This window comes from Rhipicephalus microplus, chromosome X (genome assembly GCF_043290135.1).
Source record: "Rhipicephalus microplus isolate Deutch F79 chromosome X, USDA_Rmic, whole genome shotgun sequence".
NCBI lineage: Eukaryota > Metazoa > Arthropoda > Arachnida > Ixodida > Ixodidae > Rhipicephalus > Rhipicephalus microplus.
The window spans coordinates 73,472,005-73,490,256 of record NC_134710.1 but is presented as its reverse complement, the minus strand read 5'-3'; the positions used below and the strand labels follow the sequence as shown (position 1 = coordinate 73,490,256).

Sequence of the window (18,252 nt, the reverse complement as noted above, 5' to 3'; positions counted from 1 at the left end):
CCATCACAGCATTACCCATCGCAGGTATCAGTTGGCTAAGATCCGGCCGCCCTTCTACCCTTGGCCCGAATCAACACCGGCATCTCTCAGGAAGCTCGCAAGTCTCGCTACGACTCAACACACCGTGCTCTCACCTTTTCCCCAGGAGACGAAGTTCTTCTGTGGACTCCCGTGCGTGTGCCCGGCTTATCTGAAAAATTCCTCAGTCGTTTTATAGGGCCTTATACGGTGATTGAACAAACGTCCCCCGTTAATTACCGTATCTCACCACTTAACGCTCCCTCCGACCACCGTTGCCGTGGGACAGAAATTGTGCACGTTTCTCGGCTGAAACTGTACACCCGACGCAATTCATAATATTGTCTCTCGCGCGGCCAGGAGGCCGCTTCCAGCGTGACGGGAAATCAGTGTGAGCGCAGTCACCGACTCTTCTTTATCAATTGGACGTGTAATCATCATTTGTATAATTTCCTCATCTGTAGTTATCATCAGTGTGTGCCAGCTCGAGCTCGCCTCGAATAAAGCTCTTCTTCATAATATATATATATATATATATATATATATATATATATATATATATATATATATATATATATATATATATATATATATATATCATCAGCCTGTCTACGTCCACTGCAGGGCAAATGCCTTTCCCATGTTCCGCCAGTCAACTCGAGCCTGTGCTTCCTGCATTCATACCCGCAACTTCTTAATCTCATCTGCCCACCTAACCTTCTGGCTCCCACTAACCCGCTTGCCTTCTCTAGGAATCCAGCTAGTTAACGTTAGCGACTAGCGGGTATACTTCCTACGTGCTATATGCCCGGACCACGCCAATTTCTTCTTGATTTCAAGTGTGATATCCTTTACCCCTGTTAGTTCCCCCTTGACCCTATTTGCTGTCTTCTTGTCTTTTAAGGTTACGCCAGCCTTTTTTCTTTTCATCGTCTGCTGTGTTGTCCTAATTTAATATGAAAGCTCATTGTGAGCCTCCAGGTTTTGGCTTCTAGGTAAGTAGCCGGCAAGATGCAGCTGTATATCTTCCTCTTGAGGGATAGTCGCAATCTACCAGTCATGATTCGCGTTATTATTCTAGTTATTTATATTTCGTGGTTTGACTCCTTGGTGACTTCCTGTCAGACGTATATATATATATATATATATATATATATATATATATATATATATATATATATATATATATATATATATATATATATATATATATATATATATATATATATATAACGTAAGAAGGTAGCGATGGTTAGGAGTTCGAAGTAGAAGCCGAGAAGGAGGAAGTGAGAATGGAATAAACATGGCGTATGAGGCAGGCCACGTCTCCCATTCATCATAGCGTCTCACGAGTCGACAGGATTGAGACCTGCCTGCCCCTTCATCAGTCGCTCATCATCTACGCAGTTCTCCGCATGGCACCCTGAGCATACATGGACTACCGTGCAAGCGCCTAGCATTACGCATCGACCAGCATCATGTCAGAAGCATCTACTGACCTTCCCATCCTCAAGTACACCGGGGCAACGGACGATGGACCTGTACAGGGCTGGTTCGACCTGTTCGAGCTCCACGCTACCACTGCATCTTGGTCGGAACGGGAGATGATCACCAACTTCACTGACTACATCTCAGGTGAGGCATTCAAATTTTACCTCACCCACATCTTCGAGAACGATGAGTCTTGGAAAAATATTAAAGAAATGATCACCCGTTTCAAAGAATATGATGAAGATCTGTCCATACCTCTTCAGCGGAAGGCTTTTTAACTCACTCATCACAGTTACGCGAAGTCTACCCGCAGTTAGCCTATTTTCCAAACAAGACCTCAGGGAAAATATACCATCACTGCACCATCATATGACTCTTCCGAAAAAACGTCACGCTTTTGGACACCGACTTGTAACTAGCACGTTGCAACAGACAAGGTAAAGCCTCCGTATACCGAAAGGAATCTAGACCATTTCGCCAAAAGACTAAACCTAAAGCCGGCTTGCCCAAGAGCGATGAAATCGGCATTTTTAACGTGTTCACTGCACCACAACACTTCAGATGTTACTGAACCAGCCGAATCCCATGATGCTTCGTGTCACACACAAGGCCCAGATGGTTTCGAACGAGTGATGGCATTTACGCGTGATGAGTTCATGAATCCTCACAATACCAGCCCACACCCTGATGTTCAAAACCAGATTCTTTCAAAAGACGTTCTCAGCTCAATTACACAGCAAAAAGAAAAACAAACGTCATCAGAAGCACCTCAAGCCATGTCTGCTGTGCTCTCATCTTCAAGTGATAACACACATGTGAGTCGAGGCACTACAGCGGTTTCGAATCCACCAAAGCAGGCACATTGTGAACTCACAGAAACATTTACAATGAATGATGACATACAACCATCTGGGAAGCTTTCCCATCAGTCTGTCACACTGATTTTATCTCAAGAAAAAGCCCTGCAGTGCAGTATCGACCACCGACTATCTACTTATCACATCACCATGCAAAGAAAAGCAGACTCATGTTCCTGAGAGATGCCCATCTGACCAACTTTCGCAACAAAACGAACAATTTCAAAAAAGGCAACTCCACGAACCCCAGGAAGTACAACGGCTACTCGAACAAGAACAACGATCAAGTGAAACCTCCTCACGAGTACACTTGTGGCTTAAAGGTCGAGACAACAGCAATTAAAGAAGCAAAGACAAAGTCAATGCCTAAGCCATCATCGCAGAAAGCAACGTCGAAAAAAAATGTCTGCACCAGTTCTCAAGGCCGTGTATGCGATCCAACGAACCGAGAGAACGCCACAGAAAGTTACGAAAAAGGCATGAAGCTACCACGTATACAACGGAGAAAAAAAGACTTCCTCCCATCAGCCTTGGCTCTCACACACGCCGACTAGAAGCAAAGCGCCTATTGCCACAACGGCACTGGATTCGATGCCAAAGACATCAGTCAATCCAATCCTACACAGATTTCAAGCCTTGTTCGTTCCTCACAAGGCCTCAAGTCGGGTCATCCTCAGTGCAGATGTGCAGGGCGGGGTTATGCCATGTAGGACGCAACAGCCAGCCTCGTACACACGAGTTCTCTTAGATATGGCTGGACTGCTTCCCTCTGCTGTAGATGTTTTGACCGAGTTAAGGAACTCCCTTCTGAAATGGAACTATGGTGCATTTTGACATTGTTCGCTCGCTATAACACCCGTTTTTGTTGTTTTGTTAAGTGTCTGACGCGACTTCTTCCGGGGGGAGGGGGAGTCCTGTAACGTAAGAAGGTAGGGATGGTTAGGAGTTAGAAGTAGAAGCCGAGAAGGAAGAAGTGAGAATGGAATAAACATGGCGTATGAGCCAGGCCACGTCTCCTATTCATCATAGCGTCTCATATATATATATATATATATATATATATATATATATATATATATATATATATATATATATATATATATATATATATATATATATATATATATATATATATATATATATATATATATATATATATATATATATATATATATATATATATATATATATATATATATATATATATATATATAAGGCTTATATGCAGAAGAATAACTTCGGTTGCCGCAAGGTTATAAATATGAAAGTAGATGCGCTTTCACACAACTGTTTATTGTGCCGACGTTTCGACGGGAACCCCGTCTTTTTCAAGGCCTTGAAAAAGACGGGGTTCCCGTCGAAACGTCGGCACAATAAACAGTTGTTATGTGAAAGCGCATCTACTTTCATATATATATATATATATATATATATATATATAATCTGCCCATGGCAAGCAATCTATTCACCCACTTTTTTTTACTTCATTTACAGTAAGAAAACGTCTGTGACATAAAAAGAACTTATGTTCTTGATGAGTACATGAAGTAATACTTTGCACTAGAGCTGTGCGATTATCGCAATTTGTGTCATTCTGCTACTTCGTTCTCAATACGAACACGGCGCCAGACACCTTGTCACTGACTCATGATCGGAATTTTACAAGCCTGAAAGGAAAATGTGTTGGCTTGAACAGTCTCCTATGAAAGAACTGCAAGACAGGATGGCCAACAGTCCATTGGCAACGAATGAGAGCCTGGGCAAAGCTCTTTAAAAACATCCCAGGCCAGCGCCAACGTGGGCGCTCCGCCCCCATGAAGTAGCCCGAAGGCGGCCCCGAGCCCCCCAGCAGCCCCTTTCCTGTGCTGTCCGTATATGCCCCCTGTGTTAATTCTGCGTGTTTTGCGCAGGCCTGGCGTTTCTTCTGATCCAAGTGGACTTCGTTTGTGAAGAAGACAGTTACCTGACTGTCAAAGCATTAGCAGATCTGTAGTGTTTTAAAAAAAAGGAGACCAAGAACCTAGGCATCATTTTCTTTTTAACCCCATCACCTCTAGAGTCCAGAGAGATATCGTCGTTTTGTCTAAATAAAAGACCCATCTCTCACGAGTGGGTATGGTTATCAATTGCATTTAGAACCTCTGCATTCCGTTGCCAATCTAGCATGGAGCCGTCGTCGACCCATCTTGTCTGGACTTTCGAGAGCCGTGGTCTTTCAGCAACATTCTTCAAAGTTTTGAATTAGCACACTCCGCAGCTTTTCTGTATGCCTGCCTCATTGGTTTGGCACCCAGATTAACTTGCCTTCTTTATTTTTTTTTCTGTCGTGTTTGGGGGGTGGGGGCTCAATTTATTATGCTATAAGGGAAGTTGCCGGGCTATATTTCAGCTAGAGGTGACTCAGAAAGTAACGCGTAACTTTTTAACCTACTTTCTTGAAGTAGTTTATTTTATGACTAAATTACCATCCGTCAAAATAATTCATCACATTACTCAAAACACCAAAGTAATTAGTTTGCATAATTACATATCTGCGAAGTCTGAATAATGGTGCGTTTGGTGCATATGCATGTTCGCGCTGCGACTCAGACTGCCCATATAGCTCTTTACACTTCAACGCTCACTTCACCATGACTAAAAGCTAAATGCGGGACATGCTGAGGGGAGCGGTGAAGGGGGCGAATAGATACAGCATGTCGAATGTTATAGCGCAAGATCAGAACGACGACAAAAGGACAAGTGCGTTGAAAAATTCACTATACCAAAATTCATTTCATTCATGTTTTAGCGAGAAACAGTTTCTCGCAGTATTTGGCTATCTCGGAAACTTGGAAGTAGAGTAAAATGTACAAGTTGAAGCTAAAACACATATATGTGTAAGTGAAGCTATACATTTTTTCCCATCAAATAATAGGCTGCGGCATGAAACAAGAAGCTGGATTTTCCAACTCCAGGAATAGGTGCTCACACAACAAGGGCAGCTTACTTTCCAGACGTTACTGATTAAGGACACTGGAACTACTCGACGAATAATATAATATTGCTACCTGTAGGCTGCCACAAACCATAGTGCGAATGCGCGTGTGCGCCCGACGAAGAAGATGAGGCTCGCTGGCTGCTCGAGCTCGGAGCCAGACTGGCCAGTGCTGCAACCGCTCTTGCAAATATATTTTTCGAATATATTCGCAATACTTTGTCTCGTTACTCACGTAACATATTTGGTGGAGGTGGAACGATCCCCGTCCTCACCACGCAGCTCCGCAGTGGCCGCATCCTCCAGCTTCCCGCCATGGCTTCCAGTGACAACGCGTCCGCTTCATCATCTGCGGCTTCTCCGACAACCTTTGTCGCCGTCCAAACACCACGTGATCCCGGGACATTTTCTGCGCAACCTGGCCTCGACGTCGACAAATGGCTTCGCCTTTATGAACGGGTCAGTCAAACTCACCGTTGGGACCCTACCATGATGCTCGCTAATGTTCTCTTCTACTTGGACGGAACCCCGCGTGTCTGGTACGAGACAAATGAGTCCGAACTCACCAGCTGGGACACGTTCAAGGAGAAGCTACGTGACATCTTTGGGGACCCGACCGGTCGCCACGCAGCTGCACGACAGGAGCTGGCTACCCGTGTCCAGTCGCCAACTGAATCGTATGTGTCATACATCCAAGAAGTTCTCGCTCTTTGCCGAAAAGTGGACGAGGCGATGTCTGAGGCTGAAAAGGTTGGACACGTTTTGAAGGGGATCGCGGACGACGCCTTCAATTTGCTGGTGTACACTAACGTCTCGACCATCGACCGTGTAATTCAAGAATGCCGCCGTTTCGAAACAGCAAAAAGCCGTCGGGTGCGCCCTCCTTTTTCTCGGTTGCCAAACACGGCGGCTACGTCCACCTGCTCCGATTCTACCGTCACACCGCCCTTTGAGCAGAGTGTAACGCGTATCGTTCGACGGGAACTTGAAGCAGCAAGTCCAGCGCCGCTTCAGCCCACTTCTTTCGAACATACGATACCGACAACCCCCGCGATCTCCGTTATTCAGGCGGTCGTACGACAAGAATTCGCCAACCGCGGGTTCCCTGATGCTTGCCCCATCTCTTGCCCCTCCTCCAGACCAATTCCCATTAATGCACCTCGACGTGACCCATTTGTTGCTCCACGATCTCGCAACCCGGCGGAATGGCGAACTCCTGACGACAAACCGATCTGCTTCCGGTGCCACCGCGTTGGACATGTCTCCCGCTACTGCCGTGCCTCCTGGACGCCGCCACATAGGAGCCAGTTTTTCGCACCTTATAGCCCATATGAAGATCTTCGCCGGTATTCGTCCAGCCGTACCGCCCCTGCTTTCGACACGTCTAACAGCCGCCTTCCTGCTCGTTCTCCGTCCCCTCAACGCCGTCGTTCCCCGTCGCCCCAGCCACGCCGCCATCACTCGCCGCCTAACTTTTCATCGTACCCGACGGAAAACTAGACAGTGCAGCCCCTGGAGGTAGTGCTGCATCATCCCTGTCTGAACCAAACCCTCCATTGACGCTTCATACGAACAAAAATCTTGTCGATGTACACGTGGACGGTATTTCTCTGTCGGCACTAGTCGATACTGGCGCTCATGTGTCCATAATCAGCGTTCATCTTTGTCGCCGCTTAAGAAAAGTACTCACGCCCCCTGCTACCGAAGCTGTACGTGTGGCCGATGGCGGCACTGTTCCTGTCATTGGCATGTGTACGGCTCGCATACGCATCGCCGACCGTTACATCCCTGTTCTATTCACGGTGCTCCAGAACTGTCCTCATGACCTCATCTTAGGGATGGACTTCCTGTCGACCCATTCTGCTCTGATCGACTGTTCCGCTGGTACTCTTTGCTTAGACCTTCCTCTTCAGCCGGATATTCACCCTGAACCTCAACACGGCCTTTCTGCCACAGACTTCCTCCGCTTACCGCCTAAAGCCCTCACATTCACCGAATTCGCCACGACCTCACCCGTATTGGATGGGAACTACATCGTCACGCCGATTCCTGATGTCCTACTGGCACGTGACGTCACCGTCCCTCACTGCATCGTAACTGTAGCCTCCAACCGGACCCGTCTACCCGTCATAAATTTCGGCTTCACAAAGCAAGTCCTCCCTGAAGGCATCCTAATTGCCACGTTGCGGTCCTTAGCCGATGATCACGTCACCACTTTCGCAGCCGACGCATGCCCCAATTTTCCTTGTCGCCCACTCGATGCCACATGCCTCGACATGTCAATACGTCCCATGATCGACCCTGACCTTCCCCCAGCGCAATCAGCCGCTCTCGCACGCCTTCTAGCTTCCTACCGTGACATCTTCGACCTTGACGACCGCCCACTCGGCCAAACTTCTCTTGTAAAGCACCGCATCAACACCGGTGATGCTGCTCCCATTCACCGTCGACCGTATCGCGTGTCCGCGTCGGAGCGCCAGATTATTCAAGCTGAAGTGAATAAGATGTTAACTAAAGGCATTATTGAGCCCTCATCAAGCCCATGGGCGTCACCCGTCGTCCTGGTTAAAAAGAAGGACAACACATGGCGTTTTTGCATCGATTACCGGCATCTAAATCGAATCACCAAAAAGGACGTGTATCCTTTACCACGTATTGATGACGCCCTCGATTGTCTCCACGGCGCACGCTACTTTTCATCCATCGACCTTCGTTCTGGTTATTGGCAGATTGCCGTAGACGAGAAAGACCAAGAAAAGACCGCCTTCATCACTCCAGATGGCCTATACCAATTCAAGGTTATGCCCTTCGGCCTATGCAATGCCCCCGCCACGTTCGAACGTATGATGGACTCTCTGCTACACGGGTTCAAATGGTCAACATGCCTGTGTTACCTAGACGACGTCCTCGTATTTGCACCTACGTTTGAGACCCACCTTGAGCGTCTGTCGGCCATTCTCGACGTCTTCCGCAAAGCTGGCCTCCAGTTGAACTCCTCGAAGTGTCACTTCGGCCGCCGACAGATTACCGTGCTGGGCCACCTTGTCGATGCTTCTGGTGTGAGACCGGACCCTGAGAAAATTCGTGCCGTCACGAATTTCCCAGTACCCCAATCCGCCAAAGATGTCCGGAGCTTTGTGGGACTTTGCTCCTACTTTAGGCGGTTCGTGAAAGATTTTGCGGCAATCGCCCAACCACTTACCGATCTTTTGAAGAAAGGCGTTCCATTTTCGTGGGGGTCCACTCAAGCTGCCGCCTTCTCTCACCTCATAACACTTTTGACGACGCCCCCTATCCTCGCCCACTTTGACCCATCTGCCCGAACTGAGGTCCGAACTGATGCCAGTGGTCACGGTATCGGAGCCGTTCTCGCCCAATGCCAACAGGGACACGACCGCGTTATCGCGTATGCTAGCCGCCTCCTTACACCTGCAGAGCGTAACTATTCGATCACAGAGCGAGAATGCCTTGCTCTTGTCTGGGCGGTCTCAAAATTCCGTCCATATTTATATGGCACTCACTTTTCCGTCGTCACCGACCACCACGCGCTCTGCTGGCTTTCATCCTTAAGAGATCCTACAGGTCGACTTGGTCGCTGGGCTCTGCGACTGCAAGAATACACCTTTTCTGTGATATACAAGTCTGGACGCCTACACCAGGACGCCGATTGCCTTTCTCGCTATCCAGTTGACCCATCGGCCACCATACCTGACAACGACGCCTGCGTGTGCTCCGTTTCTCAACTGAACCACATAGCCGACGAGCAACGCCGTGATGCAGCCCTACGAGCTATCATTGAGCGCCTCGACTCCTCCCCATCGAACCGATCCTATCGCTCGTTCGTACTCCAGAATGGCACATTATACCGGCATAACTTCCATCCAGACGGCCCATCTCTGCTGCTTGCCATACCCAAACACCTCCGCTTGGCTGTACTCCACGAACTTCATGACGTTCCTACTGCCGGTCACCTGGGTGTGTCCCGCACATACGACCGGATTCGCCGTCGCTTCTATTGGCCAGGTCTGGCACGGTCCGTCAGAAGATACGTCGCGGCGTGTGAGGAATGTCAGCGCCGCAAAACACCATCGACGCTTCCGGCTGGGCGCCTTCAACCACTCGATATTTCTACTGAACCTTTCTTTCGCGTCGGCTTGGACTTACTCGGCCCTTTTCCTCTGTCTTCTGCTGGCAACAGGTGGATAGCTGTGGCCACAGACTACGCCACACGCTACGCAATCACACGCGCCCTTCCAACAAGTTGCGCCACTGACGTCGCCGATTTTCTTCTACACGACGTGATCTTGCAACATGGTGCTCCACGCCAGCTGCTCACGGACCGAGGCCGCACATTTCTATCGAAAGTCATAGCGGACATTCTACGCTCTTGTGCAACACGCCACAAGCTCACTACGTCGTACCATCCGCAAACAAATGGCCTCACAGAACGCCTGAACCGAACCCTAACTGACATGCTTGCAAAGTACGTTTCCTCAGATCACTCTGACTGGGACATCGCTTTACCATACGTGACATTTGCCTACAATTCTTCGCGCCACGACACGGCTGGTTACTCCCCTTTTTTCTTGCTGTTCGGCCGCGAACCCACATTACCCCTCGATACGACGATTCCGTTACCAGCAGCTCCAACTTCACAATATGCTCTGGACGCCATCAGCCGGGCCGCCCACGCACGCGAAACCGCTCGTGCTCGCCTTCTGACCTCCCAAGCAAACCAACGGCGTCGGTACGACCAACGACACCGCGATGTGCACTTTTCGCCCGGTTCGTTGGTTCTGCTGTGGTCTCCGACCAGGCACGTTGGCCTGTCTGACAAGCTGCTCTCTCGGTACACAGGGCCCTACAGAGTGCTTCGTGAGGTGACTCCCGTCACTTATGAAATCACTCCTGCTGCCTCGCCGTCTTCATCCACCCCTAGGGCCAGCGACATCGTACACGTCGCACGCCTGAAGCAGTACCACTCGCCCAATGATCTTGACATCTAGATGCGCCGAGACGGCGCCTTTGCCGACGGGGGTTATATGCTACCTGTAGGCTGCCACAAACCATAGTGCGAATGCGCGTGTGCGCCCGACGAAGAAGATGAGGCTCGCTGGCTGCTCGAGCTCGGAGCCAGACTGGCCAGTGCTGCAACCGCTCTTGCAAATATATTTTTCGAATATATTCGCAATACTTTGTCTCGTTACTCACGTAACAATATTATTTATTATTAATATTATTTTGTGAAGTCATATTTCTCGCATTGATTTTTGAGGTCACACACCTTTTGCTGGCAAGCACTGGTGACTGCTGTTAGCCACGCGGCTGACTGACTTTTTTGCAACCTTGAAGTGGTTGAAGCCAACTCATCTCGTAGCGTGGTGGCCAGATGCAGCTGAACTGAAAGTGTGAACTGCAGGACACTAACCTCAGTGCGGGGTAGTCCCACAAGTTGCGAGATGTGTAGTGATCCTGTTGAAATGACTGAACACATTTTGTAGCGTTCTTGAACTGCTGCACTATAAACAGCTATTAAGGAGTATGTCGATTGTGCGCAAGGTATCGGTGCGAGCTTGCGCATAATCACAGTTGTATCAGCTCTGTGCTACTGCTATGGTCACGGTAGATTACGGCCGAAGCAGAAGTGCACGCCCTGAACGATGTCTACATCCGTCGGTTTGAGAAGCCAAGATATGGCATTCAGTGTAGTTGCTTGTGGCACCGAGGGACGTATTTGCGTCGCTTGTTACGGGTGCCCTTAAGAGCAAACCTCATAAGCGCGAAAATGCACGCGAAAGCGATGAGCGATGCTATGAGCGACGAAACAGGGCGTTCGTGCGACGTGTCGCGTGCTCGTTTTCGCGCGATCGCTCGGTTCTCCAGCTTTGGAAACCATCGCTCATCGCCCGGAAGTGTTGGGCTCAAGCAGCCAATAGCGAAAAACCGGAAAAGACAAAGACTGCATAGATGCACGTGACCTTGCCTGAGTCACGTATGCGCAACAAGAAATGACGCAATGTTTACGCATGTGCATATAAAAAAGTGCTGCAAGGCATTCATAAACACTTTCCGCTCCTATACACAACAATATATCGTATTTTTAAATTGCATACCGCTCCCTACGCGGTTTTCTTGGTGCGAGTTGACGGCCTCATGCCAGCAACAGTGGAATTCGCTCGCCGAAGCCGTCGCGTGAATGAGGTTTGCCTGCGCTAGCGACTCATCGCGCGAAGACGATCTACGTCGCGTCGCTCGTCGCTGTCGCGTGCATTTTCGCGCTTATGAGGTTTGGCCCTTATCGTGGCATATTGCGCGTTTTTTGTTCGTTCTTGTCGTCACGTGTCATGCTTTGGGCAGTGGACCCATTTCCATGGATTTTGCCCGGACGCTTTTTTTTTTTAAAGCAAAGGCCGAATGTTATGTTTGCGATAACGACCGTGCATGAGTACACCAAAATGCGCCGCCAGATGCCTGAAGACAAAAATTCATTGTTTTCCGGGTGTGTATTTCGATCTTGAGTGCATATATGACATCCATGAAACAATCAATAGTCGTCCCACGGCTTCTAAATAGCGCATAGAGTATCATATATCGATGAGATATGAGATACGCGGCTGGAGTGCGATAGTGAGCGCGTGAAAGTTTTAAGCGTTTATATCTGAGATGTCTTTGGTTAACTGTGCCAAAACCTTGATATGATTATAATATGGGGGGGGGGGGGTTGACAACCCAAAACCATGATATGATTATGATGAATGTCGTATAGTGGAGGGCTCCGGAAATGTCGACCGTCTGGTGTTCGTTACGTATACGCAGACATCGTACAGCACACGGGACCAGGTCATTTCGCCTCCACCGGAAGATCACCGCGGCCGGGTCGAGCTCCGCAACCGGCGCGTCGGACTTGAGTATACGTGGATCGTCAGAATGTTTACAAGCGAGTATCGCTCGCTTCGAAAAAGGGGCACCTTTACAAAAACTAGGTTCCCTGATATCCCTCGTGGAAATGCTCAGGTACTCGAGTAATAAGAGGCGCTCCACGATATTGACGGTCTTGTGCTCACATCCCGATAGAGAGGCATGTAATGGGAGAGTTGCCACTTTTCCTCTCGACCGTGATAGCGTGCATTGGATCTGTTTGTCTGCCCTGATAACCGGCCGCGTTCGTTGTGGGCCTGGTGTTTCCGGCCCAGAGCGCGTACTTGTATGCACAGAGTGTGTCGAAATGCTCGCGGTGGTGGTTGTTTTGCTCATCGGCCGGGCCATCGCAGCCGAATCGACCTGCTTGGACTCCGACATACTGTACGTGAGAAGGCTCAACGCGCCAGAGCAGTCGACTACGAAAAGCTTCCAAGTTTTCCTGAACGCTTCGGACGTTCTTGGTGTGCTGAAACCTTTCTGGAAAAGCACCGGCTTCTGGTATGTATAAGCACAATAACAATAATTGTCAAGGTTTTACTTTCCACAACTACGATATGATTATGAGAGAGTGGAGGGCTCCGGCAATTCCAACCAACTGAATGTTTAAGCACGTGGGCCTCTAACATTTTCGCCTCCATCGATATGCGGCCGCTTCGGCCCGGATTCGATCCTGCGAGTGCGGGGGCGAATTGTTGCCATTCGAGTGGTTCAGCGGAGCAGGTTTATCGTCGTGTGGCTTTAGCAGCCACCGCAAGGTGCTCTCAGCCATAATGCAATCTAAAAATTAATAGTTAAATTGTGCAACCACCGCATTATTACGAAGCACGATGTAGTGGCAGAGTCCGAAACAACTTTGCCAGCGTGCACATTAAACAAAGTACACGAGTGCTCTTGTCGCCATCGCAACGCGGCCGCCGCAGCGGGGCATCGAAAGTGCGATACGCAACGCAATCTCGATTTGATGCTTTGTTTTACACGAGCGAGTTCGAACTGTTTGATGTCGCCCTTATCCATATAAGTGCAAAATGAATTATGAACTTTTGATACGCGATAACAAACCAATTAGCTCGCGTTACGTGAGTTGCAAAAGTTATTAAACCAAACATTTTGCCGCAGTAGTCGTTTTCCAGTGGTTATAGAATGAAAAAAAAATGCTCGCACAGTTCCAATCGAGTGAAAAGACTCCAGGCGGTCGTAATCAATCGAAAGCCCCCCAACGACGTCGTGATTATCGCTTTATTTAGCGCGGCACCCAACAAAACAGTAATTTCTTCTGTTTTTTTTTTTTTTACTGTATACAACGTTAAACCATCGGGTCGCCTATGTAGGGCTTCTTCTAGTAAGCAAAAAAGTGGTCTTTCTCACTTACTTAGAGTGTAAGGCAGAAATAGATAAGCACTACACACGAAATTAAAAAAAAAAGTGGTCAACTTGTGTAATTGAGCCAACTTGTCGTATTTCAGGAACGGATTCGGCTGCCATGCACGCTTTTTTTCAAAGTTTGTCACGTGTAGTTGAGGTGTGACGTGACACAGCGGTGACATTTTCTGCGCATACGACGTCCTCTGTTTCGATGGTGCCTCGATCACGGCCCTCAATTTTGGAGGCCAATACTTCGAATTACGTGTGTTCCTTGGAATTCACAAAAAAAAACCTTTGCCGTAAATTGCCCCACTTCACAACTTTTTCAGGTAAATGGCCCTCAAGTTAACATATAAGGATAATTATCAAGTTAATTATCAAGCACCACAAATAAAGATGGAGAGAGAGAGAGACAGAGGATCAATGCTTTCACTAAAGCCACGTAAAGCTCGATAAATTGCAAAAGTGATGAGTTTCATGAGTATTTACGGCTGTATCTAGGCAGAACTTTGCTGTAGCTAGATTGAACTTGGCTTGAACTTGCCTCTCGGTAGGCTGGAGCTTGCCCTCGAGCCCGTTTATAAGAAACACTCAACTCGCGTATGCGATCCTTGTAATTAGAATCTTGCCGACGCTGTCTATTCTGTTTCAATTCACAGGCCCCGCATTCTGGATCTGCCTGGCGCCGATTCCGTTCTCGCGTAGTGGGAAGCCCTGCTTTTTGGATCGCGGCTTCTTCCTCGAAAGTGTGATTTAGCTTCGGCCGACCCAAGGCAGCGTGAAGGTTAGGCGAGCGCTGTGCAGCAGCTTCTACGAGCGCAAAGTATCACTCGACAGCAGCCTGTTTTGCGTCCATCGGTGTGTGTTTAGCTTCAAACAGATGGTGAGACGCTCTTGGACTGACAACTGCCTAGGCAGCGTGATCGGAGGCGGAGTACAAGCAGGTGGTACGATAAAATGCACAATTGCTTTGACGGTATCCAAGGAGGTTTAAAAATATTACTTTTACCTTCTTGGCGGTAACTGATCAGTAACGTCACTTTTTTTTTTCGGAAATGTGAAACATGACATCGGTTCTCCCGCTCTTTCTTCCTCTCTATTCTTACTAGTTCTCAGTTATTGCATTCCACGCCGGCTTCTCGTTCTGAGAGCCAAACAGAAGAACAGGGCGACGAGAGCACGTGCCAGCCGGGACATATTGCACTCATGATGATGATGATATTTTGTACACGACTGGAGTTTCTTCTCGCAAAGAGATCTAATCCAGTTTTCACTCGGTAGTGAGGCTTCCCAGTACCAGTGGTGCATACCCGACCAAGTTTTTTTTGTTCACCGAAAAAATGAATGATTTCCTAAACAGCGTCGCCATTAGAAGCGACACAATATAGCATTGTGTTGTGCCACAGAGACGTCCTTGGGGAGAAGAGGGGGGAGGGTATAAGGCTAAGGCAATATTACTGGCACTTTTTGTGGACTTTTTTTCTGCGTCGCAAAGAAGTAAGAACTGTTCGACCAAGTTCTCAGGATACCGAATAAATGTGACTCGAGCTTCTCGCAACGTATACGTTTATTGCAGTCCGCCAGAGCCGCACAATGATCCGGAATTCTTCTTGGGAGATGACATGCAACAGAACCTCATATACATCGCCTCCGTTCCAGGGTACGGAACTACCCAAGTTAGGATGCACTGGCTCCTTGACCTCGTGAATGCCAGGTAAGTGTCATTCGTTCGAAATGGCAATTACACAAAAAAAGGTCATGGTGTCAAATGCCAGATCAAGTGTCTGTTCAAAATATTCATGCTTTCGCAAGTTGAGTGGATAAATTCACTCACATTTGAAAAGTACGATTGCCAGAGTTACTACCTCCGTCTGGCTTTTTGTCGCACCTGTGAACATCAATGAAGTAATAAATAATCCATTCAGTCGTTTCGTTTATTATTACCTCAAGGGTACCGAGGGACATCATATGAGGGGTGGACAAAAAACGTTATATGTGAAACAAAAGAAAGCAAAGCAACACTAACACCAACAAAATACGAAAACAGCAGTAGATCCTAATTACAAAGATGAAAGTTTTTGGTTTCCCCGTCAAGTCACAATAGTAAGGTCTTATAGTGTGAACAACAACAACAACAACAACAACAACAACAACAACAACAACAACAACAACAACAACAACAACAACAACAACAACAACAACAACAACAACAACAACAACAACAACAACAACAACAACAACAACAACAACAACAACAACAACAACAACAACAACAACAACAACAACAACAACAACAACAACAATAACAACAACAATAACAACAATAACAATAACAATAACAACAATAACAACAACAACAACAACAATAACAACAACAATAACAACAACAACAACAACAACAACAATAACAACAATAACAACAATAACAACAACAACAACAATAATAATAATAATAATAATAATAATAATAATAATAATAATAATAATAATAATAATAATAATAATAATAATAATAATAACTTTTATTATTATTATTATTGGGTGACTAAGCTAGTTAGGCCAAATCCACTCCTCAGGCCAAAACAGCAATGTTGGCTTTTTAAATTTCATGATAACTTACGCACATCGGGACGAATAAACATATCGTTTAACGGCAATCGACGCGGGAGCGTAAATCACATGCACAGGAAATTATGCGTATACCTTCACTATAGAGGAGTTTCTCGCGTTCATTTTTCATTGCCTCCGAATAGGATTAGGCGAAGGGCATGAACAAGGTGTCCTATGACAACACATGCGCGACGCGCAGCAAGACACACGCGAAATTCCCCCCCCCCCGCTTGATGACCTGTTGTTACAATGTCGTCTATATATATCTATATATATATATATATATATATATATATATATATATATATATATATATATATATATATATATATATATATATATATATATATATGAATAAATCCTGACGAAGGCCGTGCCACGGCCGAAACGTAGAGTAAACAATTATCAAATTTTCGTAAGTGTGCTCCTTTATTCTTATTTATATTTGCACCGGACCCACAGAATTTCTTTTTTGAATCATATATATATATATATATATATATATATATATATATATATATATATATATATATATATATATATATATATATATATATATATATATATATAGACGACTCGGTTGTAACGCAGTTTATTGGCCATGAACTCGGGAACGAACAAATGCAACAGAACCGAAGAGAAAGCGCACGTTCAAAGACGATGATGACCGTCAGCCAGAAGAACAGGTGATGATGATTGACTGCTGTCCAGATGAGAATGAAGCCCATAATAGATGCCTACAATATATATATATATATATATATATGTATATGTATATATATATATATATATATATATATATATATATATATATATATATATATATATATATATATATATATATATATATATATATATATATATATATATATATATATATATATATATATATATATATATTTATATATATGTGTGTGTGTGTGTGTGTGTTGATTTGATTGATTTGTGGGGTTTAACGTCCCAAAACCACCATATGATTATGAGAGACGCCGTAGTGGAGGGCTCCGGAAATTTTGACCACCTGGGGTTCTTTAACGTGCACTCAAATCTGAGCACACGGGCCTCGACATTTCCGCCTCCATCGTAAATGCAGCCGCCGCAGCCGGGATTTGAACCCGTGACCTGCGGGTCAGCAGCCGAGTACCTTAGCCACTAGACCACCGCGGCGGGGCAGTGTGTGTGTGTGTGTGACGCTATGATGAATGGGAGACTTGGGCTGGCTCATACGCCATGTTTATTCCATTCTGCTTTCTTCTTCCTCATCCTCTACCATCAGTAACAGCCTTCCTACGTCACAGGATTCCCCCTCCTCCGAAAGAATGCGTGAGCTACAAACTATGAAACATGAAGAAGTGATGTCTCATCATAGGAAAAAAATATCACAAAATGGAGTAGTTTCATGTAACACGGCAGTTCCATGCACTTACACAAAAACGTTCACAGTGACATCTAGGAGACCTCAGGTGGGCGAGGTTGGCTGTTGCGTTCTGGAGAGCATAACCATGCATTCGACGTGGAAAATGAGGATGAGACAGCCTAGATAGTAGTGAAAAACGAACAAGGTTGGAAGTCCTTCTAGCCTTGGAAGGCTAGATGTCTCATGCGTCGAATTGTGTGTCGTGGCGGGAACAGATGGTGTGCTTCCAGTTTGCGAGTGCGATGGTCGCGGCTGACGGAATGGTGTGTTGGTCTCTGCGTTCTACAGATGATGCCTTTTAGCCTCTTGCGTCGTCTCTTGTCGTTTTCGTCTCTTGTCTCTGGTTTAGGAGCTGTAATCGTAGGCGCAGTACTGATCTCTAGTGCCAAATTCGTTTGTGGCGCCGATACCTTATGCGTATATGCCTCACGTCTTGAGTTAGCTTTAAGAGGCTCGCTTTGCGTCGTTGTCCTTGTGGTGTATCCGTTGGAGTGTCTCGAATCCTTGGACTCGCTTTTGCTGGCTTTGCTGTGGTTGTATTGGAACCTGCTGAGGTGGGAGTGCTTGCTGAACATCATGGCCGTTTTTTTTTTTACAAATCG

At 46.6% G+C, this 18,252-nt stretch overlaps 1 protein-coding gene across 3 annotated transcripts in view; it reads left to right on the top strand.

Moving 5' to 3' along the window:
• Nucleotides 1–12,498: 12,498 nt before the first annotated feature.
• The window catches only part of Idua (alpha-L-iduronidase), a 239,791-nt gene continuing 234,037 nt past the window's right edge, over nucleotides 12,499–18,252 (top strand). For 2 of the 3 annotated variants that reach the window (XM_075877131.1, XM_075877130.1), the window contains exons 1-2: nucleotides 12,499–12,759; nucleotides 15,200–15,337. In XM_075877131.1, coding sequence (XP_075733246.1) covers nucleotides 12,566–12,759; nucleotides 15,200–15,337 — 332 coding nt within the window. In that variant the 5' untranslated portion in view covers nucleotides 12,499–12,565. The remainder of the gene's footprint in view (nucleotides 12,760–15,199; nucleotides 15,338–18,252) is intronic. The other variant, XM_075877132.1, reaches the window with a different exon arrangement.